This window comes from Aquarana catesbeiana, linkage group LG03 (assembly GCF_042186555.1).
Source record: "Aquarana catesbeiana isolate 2022-GZ linkage group LG03, ASM4218655v1, whole genome shotgun sequence".
NCBI classification, from domain to species: domain Eukaryota; kingdom Metazoa; phylum Chordata; class Amphibia; order Anura; family Ranidae; genus Aquarana; species Aquarana catesbeiana.
This window is the reverse complement of record NC_133326.1, coordinates 375629042-375641198: the sequence shown is the minus strand read 5'-3', so window position 1 is coordinate 375641198 and position 12157 is coordinate 375629042. Positions and strand designations below refer to the sequence as shown.

Genomic DNA, 12157 nt, shown 5'->3' with positions numbered 1-12157 from the left:
AACGCCCCTGCCAAAAAACGCTGATAACAGCTTGTGTGTATGCATGGACACATAGGATACCATGCTGGGGAGTTTATTGGCTGCAGAAAAAAATACCTGAAGCCAAAAACAGCTGCTGTATTTGCAGTGGTCTCTAGCAGTCTCACGTGGTGCGTCTCCCTAGTCTGACTCCCCAGTCTCCAAAAACTGTAGCATACCCGTAATCTCCTTTTGCCTGTCTGAGAGCGTTATGTAGCATTACGTTCGCTGCTTGTTATATGCGGCCCTTTGGTGATTTCAGGGGCTGCACTTGTACCCCCCCTGCATCAAGAAGGTTGATGACCACTGTTCTAGAGAGACAAGGACACAAACCAGCCACCCCTTACCACCAGCAGCTGCACAACGTATTGAGTTTTACTTTTAAGGCCCGGTTCACACTGATGCGATAATCGCTTCGACTTTGGAGCACTTGTTGCATCAGAAGTCAGACCCCATTCTGTGCAATGGGCCCATTTTAATCGGTGTGACTTGAGTCGCTCCGACTTAGAAAAGGGTTCCTGCACTACTTTTGGTCCGACTTTGGTATGACTTGCATTGACTTCTGTTAAAGTAGTCCCATGCAAGTCATGCCAAAGACACTCTGGGGTCCGACTTAAAAGTTGCGGGCCTTTGAATTCGCAGACAGCAATGGTGGCTGGTGCTCAACATTTTTTGGGGGGGGTGAAAACAAACTGAAAGATACTTGGAAAAAAAAACATCAATTATGCCCCTCAAGTGCAGCCACTGTGCCCCTCAAGTGCAGCCACTGTGCCCCTCAAGTGCAGCCACTGTGCCCATAATATGCAGCCTCTGTGCCCATCACATGCAGCTTCTGTGCCCATCATATGCAGCCACTGTGACCACCTGCCCCCCCCGCGCTCGCCGCCTGACCGGCACTTACCTCAGCCTGGTGGCAGATCAGGCAGCAGGTGACGGCGCCGAGCTGTGGGACATGTAGTGCATCCTCCGTGCTTTTCTGTCCTCCTGTGCGCCTCTTCTTCTGTTCTGTCCAATTGGAGCCCCTGTGCCTTCAGCCAATCAGGTGACGGGTATCTTCTAACACACCTGGGTGGGCTGTGAGCGCAATGCTCTGCGCTCCAAGTCTACCTTTTTTTGAAGCCTATTAGAGCCTATGGCTCTAATCAGGTGCTTCAAAAAAACATCCCCGCCGCTGTAATTGGGGTGCCCGGTGTCCAATAAGGGTCCGGATGCCTGAATAGGGGATGGCTACAGCAGCCGGAGCGACTACGCCACCCGTCGCTTGGCGTCTAACCCCCCACCTGTCACAAAGAACGCTGTCGGCGTGGCAGCGCTCTAGGAGTGACATGCACGTCGAATGCAGCAGGCGTGGCGTCAATGCACGGTGCAAGGGCATCCTTGGGGGGAAGGGGGGACCCCGCAGAGTGCATCGCAGCTCCTGGAGAGGTGTGAGTAAAAACTCATGGATCCAGACAGTGCAGCACTAACAAACACAGCGCGTGAGACAACTGGAAATCTGGATGTGGGATAGAGAGCAGGGACGGATCCAGAGTCTAGTCTCGGGAGGGGCACTGCCAGAAAATCCGTTTTCTTTGTGGGCAATTTATCGGGGAAACGGCTGGTGTTTGTGCTTCAATCATCCCGGCACCAGTGTCAGGATGATTGAAGCGCATTTTTTCTATAATTACATTGTAATATAAAATGAAATAGTTCAACTCACCATAATGCAGAATCAGTGGGAGACCTGAGTGTGTCACTTGCCACGTTACCTGCTACACGTTGCGGATTGTCACTTACCTGCCACCAGATGCAAATTGCCACTTGCCACGTCATCTGCCACACCTTGCGGATTGCCGCTTGCCACGTCACCTGCCACACCTTGTGGATTGCCACTTCACCTGCCACACCTTGCGGATTGCCATTTGCCACGTCACCTGCCACACCTTGCGGATTGCCACTTCACCTGCCACACCTTGTGGATTGCCACTTGCCACGTCGCCTGCCACACCTTGCGGATTGCCACTTGCCACGTCGCCTGCCACACCTTGCGGATTGCCACTTGCCACGTCGCCTGCCACACCTTGCGGATTGCCACTTGCCACGTCGTCTGCCACACCTTGCGGATTGCCACTTGCCACGTCGCCTGCCACACCTTGTGGATTGTCGCTTGCCTGCCATGTCACCTGCCACACCTTGCGGATTGCCACTTGCCTGCTAAGATGGTGTTTTGGTTGTCTCTTGCTGTGTCCCAGACTCCCAGAGTCAGGCAGCAGAGAGATAATGTAATCTCCCTGCTGCCTGCCCAGTCACTGGAGCCAACACTAACGCTTCTATCCTTGGTGCTGCTGCTGGGGGTTTTTGCCCTCAGCCATTCCTTCTCCTCATGCCACATTCCCCGCTCCTCCGTGGATCCGCCTCTGAGAGAGAGTGACCATCCTAGTAGATGTCTATTCACTTACATACAGCAGGTTAAGAATTGATCTAAATATACTAGGATCCAGCTACAATTCAATGTACCGGCCATCTGATATGGAATCTGAATGTAGTTTAATGTAAATATATGGACTGCGTGGCTCCATCCCTAGTTGGGTGAGAAAAGAAAAAGAAAAGCGTTGGGCGGGACTTTGAATGAGGCAAAAACCTAGTCATGCCTCCATCCCTATTAGTTGAGAAAAGGAGGAGCAGCAGAGTGGGACTTTACACGAGTCACGCAGTCAGTACGGATAGTTAATAATTGGCATTTATTACGTGCCAGATTTGAACAATGATACATGAACCTGATTAATATCACAATATTTGGTCTATATACATACATATAAAGCATGAATAGCACATATCCATAGGGAAGAATCATGGGTATAACACCTCTAACTACTCATAATTTGGAATAGATACCAAGATACACAAGCAATTCCTATATTGATTAATTGATTATACAAAATACATGATTAGAATAAAAATTATTAAAAACACATGATCAATTTAAACATGGTAGATACAAAAGCTTGACGCATTTCATGGAATTTTGTCCATTCATCAGGAGCTAACATGTGTATATCTGTAATAGAAGAAAGTAGTCTTTTAGGCCACACATTACATGAACAGCAGTGCAAATGAATATTTAAAGGCCCCCTTTCTCCTATGTTGTTACATTGCTGCATACAAGTTAATGTGTGTTGCATTAAGACAGCCAGTTCTGGACCTGGATGCCAATTCAGGGCAGTGGAGATAAAACCAGTGGTGTGTGCATTGTGGTGTGCTGCATTCTTGCCTGTGAAGAACCCTGTACCCGGACAATATGCCTCCCTACATCCGCACCATTGATTCTGACCCTCCCTGCCTCCCAGCACCCCTGACACTCTGCACCCAGACATTATATCTCCCTATATTCACACCATTGACTCTAAACCTCCCAGCACCCCTGACACTCTACACCCAGACATTTATATCTCCCTACATTTTACACCATTGACTCTAAACCTCCCTGCCTCCCAGCACCCCTGACAATCTGAAACTGAACCTCAAAACCCAGAATCCCCTCTGCCACTGTTTACTCTGCCACTGCTTACTCTGGGGGGGATTTACTAAAACTGGCGCACACAGAATCTGATGCAGCTGTGCTTAATAACATCAGCTTCTAGGTTATATTGTCACAGCTTATTGAACAAGCTGACGTTAGAAGCTGATTGGTTACTATGCACAGCTGCACCAGATTTTGTGTGCTTTAATTTTAGTAAATCTCCCCCTCTATCCATGCTAGCCTCATGTCACTGCTCCGCACTGTCACCTTTACTTGGACATGCAAAGAGGAGGAGAGGCTGAGCCTGGAGTTTCTGGACTCTCTGCCCACTTCCTCCTCCCTTTGGTGGCATCACTTCCTCCCTAGTGTGGCCTGTGGATAAAAGTGATATATCACTTTTTGCAGAAGTGGAGTGTTCCTCTTTGAAGGAACTTTTTTTTGGTGAAAAAACTTGGCATGCTGCCATTCCTGACCCTCCAAAATGCCACTTTCCTGTTTGTCATGACAGTCCAATTGCAGAATACCTTACCTCTGACCTTGAGAAAGTATACTGATTAGATCAAATTTAGGTGTCGCACAGGTGGAGAGGTGAAGTCCAACTAGGCCACTGTGAAGTGCAGGCAGGGACAGGTAGCTCGTCCTAGCTCCAAGCTGCAGCAATGTCAAAGGAAAAAATCCATAAGCCGCACATCATGAAGCAGACCCATGTGCATAAAGTGAGATGAATGGCAGCCTCAGCCCGGACGCGTGGCCTGGTTGGAGATTGGGCTGAGGCTGCCATTCATCAGACTATTTGCACATGAGTCTGCTTCATGATGTGCGGCTTATGGCTCTTTTCCTTTCACATATACTGATGTTTTTACTTTAATGGGTAAATGCTTCTTCTGGGCATGTGAATCATTATGTAGTGAAGCCAGAAAAAGCCAGGTAACTTGCATTGTCATAAGATTTCAATGGCAGATAGCACATTTCTTTCTGTATCGGTTATCTTTAATTACGGTGTTAGGCCAGGTTCACACTAGTACGACACGACAGTCGTACCACTTTGAATCCGACTTTGCCCTGCTACTTGAGGTCCGACATGCTTCCGACTTCAATGAACAGGGATCCGACTTTGATCCCCGACAATACCAGGCACTGTGTCTGGTATGAATCTTTAGGGGGAACTCCACGCAAAATGTAAAAGAAAAAACGGCGTGGGTTCCCCCTCAGGGAGCATACCAGGCCATTCGGTCTCTTCTCCCCTCTCCGGCTCTTCTGCCTCCTCCGCTGACGTCTTCTCCCCTCTCTGGGTCTTCTCCGCTCTCCGCTGATGTCTTCTAGACCTTTCCGTTTTTTTCTCCCTCTGTCTTCTGCCTCTGCTTGGTCTTCTCCGCTATCTTCTCGCTCTTTTGCTGGGTCTTCTCCCTCTGTTCTTCTTCCGATGTTGACTCGATGCTCCCTCTCTCTAATGCCGAGTGCGCAGTGTGCCACTACTTATGTTGGTATGGGGGTCACCGTGTGACGTCATCCGGAGGCCCCACCCCTTATGATGTCACCACCTGGGGCATGATGGACGGCAATTTCATAAGGGGCCAATCTCCGGTGACCCCGCCCCATGCCTATATTAGTAGTGGCACACCATGCACCCGGCATTATAGCCGGAGAGAGCGCCAAGTCAACATCGGAGAAGACCGGGCTTAATAAATTACTTTAAAAACCTTTGTACTGTGTGTGTTTTTTTTTTTTTTTTTACAGTTACAATGTACCCCATACTCATTCACATAGGGTGGGGGCCCGAATCTGGGGGCCCCCTTGTTAAAGGGGGCTTCCAGATTCTGATAAATCCCCCGCCTGCAGACCCCTACATCCAGTGGCCAGGGTTGTCGTGAAGAGGCCCTTGTAATCCTCAAAATGGGGACAAGGTGCTTTGGGGTGGGGGGGGCCAGGGCCCCCCTGCCGCAAAGCACTCACCCCCCCATGTTGAGGGGGGGTGACATGCGGCCTGGTACGGTTCAGAAGGGGGGGACCCCCACGCTGTTTTTTTTTCGACCGAAGGGCCTGGTATGCTCTTGGAAGAGGAACCCATGCTGTTTTTGTTTTTTTTTTTTTTTTTTTTTTTTGTGTTTTTTTTTTGTTTTTTAAATTTGGCGTGGAGTTCCTCTTCAAGATCATTAGAGCACAAGTCACATGCCGAAATCGGATCAGTCAAGATGGTGGTCCGACATGGATCCGACTTCAATGATATTCAATGGGCTGAAGTAGGATCAAAGTAGGACAAAAGTAGTGCAGGGAGCGTTTTCAAAGTCGGACCGACTTGTGTCGGACCAGTAAAGATGGCTCACATAGGGAAACATGATTTTCACACGTCATGCGACATGAGCTCCTAATGTCTGAGCGTTTGTCGTACAAGTGTGAACCCGGCTTAAAGATGATATTGTTGGTGTTGATTACTCTGATGTTCCTTTGCTGCAGGGGACCATGCATCTTGACAGCATTCCCTTTTCTATATTGCTTTTGTAGATGAGATCTAGCAAATAACACGTGTCAGCTATACGCGATATGGTTTAATTTGTCATTCTCTGCACAAGCATGAGGGAAATATACAATTAAGTACTAGTCTATTTAAAGTGTCCTCTAATTGTTAACAAAAACAGCATTTTACCTTCTGACCTGCCTTCTCAGTATACCATAGCTGGATAGGTCTGAAACCAGAAAAAGCCATAATGCACTGGGAACCTTCTCACTGCAATTCAAACGTACATTTTAAGTAGAAAATGTTAAATAAATGACAATAAGAGTTTTATCATATTGGGAGCCCACCTCATTTTCTCTCCAGAAGTACACATGGAAACAATCCCAGTAGCAAGTCTGCTGACATTCATACAGGAAGCTATCTGTACTGCTGCTGTATGCTGACATCCCTTGCGGCGGCACTGTATTGTTCTAATTTCCTTCCATTGCTTCTCCAGCCAGGTCTCTGCAGGAATTCGCTGCTGTACTGGGCAATCTTGAAGATGAACGGATGCGGATGGTAAGTGGTCCCACTGACACAGGATGTTGACAAATGGCCAAACATAATTCAGCCTAGCAGGTGTGTCATGTCTTAGAACTTGCGCTATGGCCAGTAGATAATTTCAATTCCAGGGCCATCAGGTTTGTCATATTGTTAGTCATTACAATGGGTGTTTTTGTTTTTTTGTCTTTTTTATTAATATTATTTCTGGTACTAATATAGTGCTGTCAATTTACATATACATTGTACATTCACATCAGGCCCTGCTCCCAAGGAGCTTACAATCTAAGGTCCCTAACTCATATTCATACATACACACACTGGGGCCAATTTAACTGGAGTACCCAGAGTAAACTCACACAGGCACAGGGAGAACATATGCAAACTCCAGGCAGGTAGTGCTGTGGTTGGGATTTGAACCAACGACCCTTTTGCTGCTAGGCGAAAGTGCTAACCACTACACCACTGTGCTGCCCTGTACTGTACATTTAAAATAATACAATACAAGTTGGTCCTATTAAATACTTTTATTAAATACTTAAAGAATTTTAATGATAAATGAGCAGCCAACTGTATATAGTATGCATATATATTAAAGATGAAGTTTAGTCAGATGTTCTATTTTTTTCCCCTGTAGCTGCAGTCACATCACTTACCTGTGATGATGTGTGTCCCGTGTAGTACAGGCTGCTGATTCATCTAGAAATCTTCTCTGCAGCATGCCTGGTCCTCTTCCTAGTGCTAAATTTCCAGCACAGCAAGGGTTAATATCTTCAGGTCTCTGGGCTGACTTGCATTCAATGTGGTCTGGAAGAGAACCACACCCTCCTCCCCTCTCATCCAATGAGAAAAGCCTGCTGTTTAAAATGAATGTAACTCAGTTTTTGAATGGGGAGATAATTCTGTTATTCATTCGACTCTCCCCAATTCGGAGATTGGGTCACATTCGGTTTAATCAATTTGCAGGCTTTCCTAAATGAATGAGGGCCGGATGGGGTGGGATCCCGTTGAACAATCTTGAATGCAGTTCGACCTGAAGTTTTTACCCACTGCCTTTATGAGATGTTGAGCATCAAAAAGAGGACTGGGTACCCTGCAGAGACATGGGACACACATCATTACAGGTAAGTTATAGGACCATAGTCGTAACTGCACTATATTGTATTGGGACACCTGCCTTTACACACACACACGCATTTTAATGGCATTCCAGTCTTAGTCTGTAGGGTTCAATATTGAGTTGGCCCACCCTTTGCAGCTATAACAGCTTCAACTCTTCTGAGAAGGCTGTTCACAAGGTTTAGGAGTGTGTGTATGACAATGTTTGACCATTCTTCCAGAAGCACATTAGTGAGGTCAGGCACTGATGTTGGACGTGAAGGCCTGGCTCTCAGTCTCCGCTCGAATTTATCCTAAAGTTGTTCAATGGGTTGAGGTCAGGACTCTGTGCAGGCAACTCAAGTTTCTCCACCCCAAACTGGCTCATACATTTCTTTTTCAGACCTTGCTTTGTGCACTGGTCCAAATCATTTGGTGGAGGGGGATTATGGTTTGGGGTGTGTTTTTCAGGGGCTAGTTTCAGTGAAGGAATCTCTTAAGGCTTCACCATACCAAGACATTTTGGACAATTTCATGCTCCCAACTTTGTGGGAGCAGTTTGGGGATGGCCCCTTCCTGTTCTAACATGACTGTGCACCTGCTCAAATGCAATAATTATACAAAAATGATGATGCTAATTTTTATTAATAAATAATGAACTACATAAATAAATATGAGGCTTAACCACATCCGGCCTATAGCAGAATGACGGTCAGGCTGTGGTTCAGTTATCCTGACTGGGCATCGAATGACGGGGGAGATGCATTGCGGCGATCAGTGGTGCTGTGTGTCACTCTGACACACCGCATCTCCGATCGTGGTAAGAAGCCTCTGACGGAGGCTCCTTACCACGTGATCAGCTGTGACCAATCACAGCGTGAACCAAGAAGTGCTGGTTAAAGGCTTTCCTCATTTTGCACTGACTGGGAGAGACGATCGGCGTCTCTCCCTGTCAAAGGGGGGGTTTGCGCTGATAATAAGCACATTGATTATCAGCATAGCCCCCATGAGAGGTGCCACAGCAATGCTAATCAGTGCCCTTCAGGAATGCCTGTCAGTGATAACCACAGTGCCAATCAGTGCCCATCAGTAACACCTGTCAGTACCTCATCTATTAGTGTCCATCAGTGCCGCCTATCGGTGCCCATCCGTGCTGCATATTGATGCCCATCACTTCTACATATCAGTGCCGCCTCATCAGTGCCTGTCAGTGAAGGAGAAAACAACATTTTATAACAAAAACGAAGAAAAACTTTTTTTTTTTAATCTCAGTCTTTTTTAGTTTGTTTGGCAAAAAATAAAAACCCCAGTGGTGATCAAATACCACCAAAAGAAAGCTCCATTTGTGGGAAGAAAATGACAATGCAATTGTCATTCAAAGTGTGACAGCGATGAAAGCTGAAAACTGTTCTGGGCAGGAGGGGGCGTGGAGTGCCTGGTATTGAAGTGGTTAATGAAATAATGCAAAATTAAAACAAATTAATAATAGATAACCCTAATGCCGTCCTCTGGATCAACTGTGGGTATAGGATAAAATAAATCTTGTGTATATAGGATTGTATAATTATTTTTTCCCCCTTTTTATTGGTGAGCTAGATAGAAGCGTGTCCTTTTTTTTTTTTTCCAGCCAGACTAACTATAACTATATATGTATGTAATCCTAACCCCAACCAATAACCATAATACTAACACCTTACCTTTAATATCAACCCCTAAGCTAACAAAATAAATAAAATAAACCCCTAACCATAACCCTTAACCCCATAACAAAAAAAATTCTTAAAAGAATTCATAAATAATAATAAAAAAACGCTAATGAAAAAGCTGAAAGAGTTAAAAAAAAAAAGCCAAAGCTCAGAAAAGCTTTAAAAACGCTGTATAAAAAACGCTCAAAAACATGACGCTCAGTTGTGAATGCAGCCTTGGGCTCCATGCACACTGGAGCTCATAAACGGCCGTTCCCTATGGGAGCCCATTGATTTGAATAGAAGTCGCACTGCAAGTCGGATCATCATGATCCGACTTACGGTTCGACTTGTGTGCTGAGGATGAAGGGGAACCCTCACCAAAATGAAAAAAAAAAATTGGCGTGGGGTTCCCCCTCAGACAATACCAGGCCCTTCGGTCTGGTACGGATTTTAAGGGAAACCCCCTTCGCCGAAAAAACGGCGTGGGGGCCCCTCCAAAATCCATACCAAACCCTTATCTGAGCACACAGCCCAGCCGGTCAGGAAAGTGGGTGGGGACAAGCGAGTGCCCCCCCTCCTGAACCGTACCAGGCCGCATGCTCTCAACATGGGGTGTTGGGGTGGGTGCTTTGGGGCATGGGGGGCCCTGCGCCCCCCCACCCCAAAGCACCTTGTCCCCATGTTGATGAGGAGAAGGGCCTCTTCCCGACAACCCTGGCAGTTTGCGGGGTCAGCGGACGGGGGGCTTATCGGAATCTACCCATTCACCTGGGGAAAAAAAAGTGTCAAAAATAAAACGCACTACACAGGTTTTTAAAGTAGTTTATTAGTCAGCTCTAGGGGTCTCTTCCAACTTCGGGGGTCTCTTCTTTCTTCTCCGCGCTCTCCGGCCTCTTCCCCCGGTCTGCGGTTCCGGTTCTTCTGCGGGGTTCCTCCGCTATCTTCTGCTCTTTTGCCGCTCTATTGCTAGCGGGGGCCCGGTCTTCTCCGTCGTCCTCTTCCCTCCGGTCTTCTTCTGATGTTGACATGACACGCTCTCTCCCGCTGTAATGCCAGGTGAGCGGTGCGCAATGACTTATATTGGCATGGGACGTGGTCACCAGGTGATGTCATCCGGGATTGTAACGTCATAAGTCCCGGTGCATGATAGGAATGTGACGTTATAAGGGGGAGGAGGAGCCCGGCAGAAGAACCGGAGACCTGGAGAAGAGGCCGGAGAGCGCGGAGAAGAAAGAAGAGACCCCCGAAGTCGGAAGAGACCCCCGGAGCTGACTAATAAACTACATTAAAAACCTGTGTAGTGTGTTTTATTTTTGACACTTTTTTCCCCAGGTGAATGGGTAGGGGTATGATGTACCCCATACTCATTTACATAGGGTGGGGGGCTGGGATCTGGGGGCCCCCATATTAAAGGGGGCTCCCAGATTCCGATAAGCCTCCCACCCGCAGACCCAGGCAACCAACGGCCAGGGATGTCGGGAAGAGGCCCTTGTCCTCATCAACATGGGGACAAGGTGCTTTGGGGGGGGGGGGGCAGCGCCCCCCCGCCCCGAAGCACCTACCCCCATGTTGAGAGCATGCGGCCTGGTACGGTTCAGGGGGCACTCGCTTGTCCCCATCCCCTTTCCTGACTGGCCGGGCTGCGTTCTCGGATAAGGGTTTGGTATGGATTTTGTGGGGCCCCCACGCCGTTTTCGCTGAAGGGGGTTCCCCTTAAAATCCATACCAGACCGAAGGGCCTGGTATTGTCTGAGGGGGGAACCCCACGCCAATTTTTTTTTCATTTTGGAAAGGGTTCCCCTTCATCCTCGGCACACAAGTCGGCACCGCAAGTCGGATCACGATGATCCAACTTGCAGTGCGACTTCTGTTCAAATCAGTGGGCTCTCATAGGGAACCATTGATTTTGAATAGAGGCAGAGAAACGCCAAACGAGGCTTAGCGCTCTTTTTACAGCGTTAACCCTTGTTTAACACCTTTTACCGGTGTCTGGCGTTTCCAGTACTGCTCTTGAACGCCTCTAGGATGCAAATTTCTGGCATTCAGAAAAAAGCCCATAAACTCCACTGCTCATTAAAGCTAAAAAACGTCCATGTGTGCATGGACACATAGGCTAACATAGATTGGAGTTTATGGGCTTTAAAAAAAAAAAACGCCCAAACTCCAATAAACTGCAGTTTATCAGCTCCAGTGTGCATGGAGCCTTAAAGCTTCCGGCCAGGTGCGGTTTGGTTTTCCATATGATATATTAATTTTTAGGAAGGGGAAATTGAGATTGTACTTTTTTTATATTTTTTCTTTTATTGCATTTGTATTGGTTAGTGGTGGCAGGCTGTGTCAAGGTAGGTTGTCACTTAATCCATATTCTATTTGTACTTTGCTTTGTCAGATATGTTGTAGTAATACCCTGCATTCCAGGAAACAATAGATCAGTATCTGTAATCAGGTCTGGGCTATAATTGACATCTTGACCGATCTCTCATTGGACTGATGGGATATCCTGTCAGTGGGGGAAGCTTTCCAGATGCCTATAATGATGTTATACTTAAAAGATTAGAATGATGTTAGAAGTAAAAAATGGGAAGAAGCCTTACTGGTATCTGATGATTTGGGATCCCAAGTTTCCACTAAAGGTTTGAAGTAACAGAAGAAAAAAAAAATGGTAGCTTTAGTTCTTTTATCAAAGGGTCACATCAGAACTATTGTGCCAGGAATTGAGATGCACTGCTTTAAAAAGTGACATTATTTTGTAGCTTATTGGAGACTTATGTTTTTTTTCTCTGTAAGCTGCACTGTGGACCTGTTGATTTAGTCTAGTTTACTAGTGACCTCTATAGATGATGGTGATGAATGCTTCCT

General features: G+C 46.9%; 1 protein-coding gene across 2 annotated transcripts in view; it reads left to right on the top strand.

The window, feature by feature from the left end:
- ARHGAP26 (Rho GTPase activating protein 26) overlaps positions 1-12157 on the top strand; it is a 744136-nt gene that overhangs the window by 152666 nt on the left and 579313 nt on the right. For both annotated transcript variants that reach the window (XM_073620639.1, XM_073620638.1), the window contains exon 3: positions 6469-6530. In XM_073620639.1, the coding sequence (XP_073476740.1) occupies positions 6469-6530 (62 nt within the window). The remainder of the gene's footprint in view (positions 1-6468; positions 6531-12157) is intronic.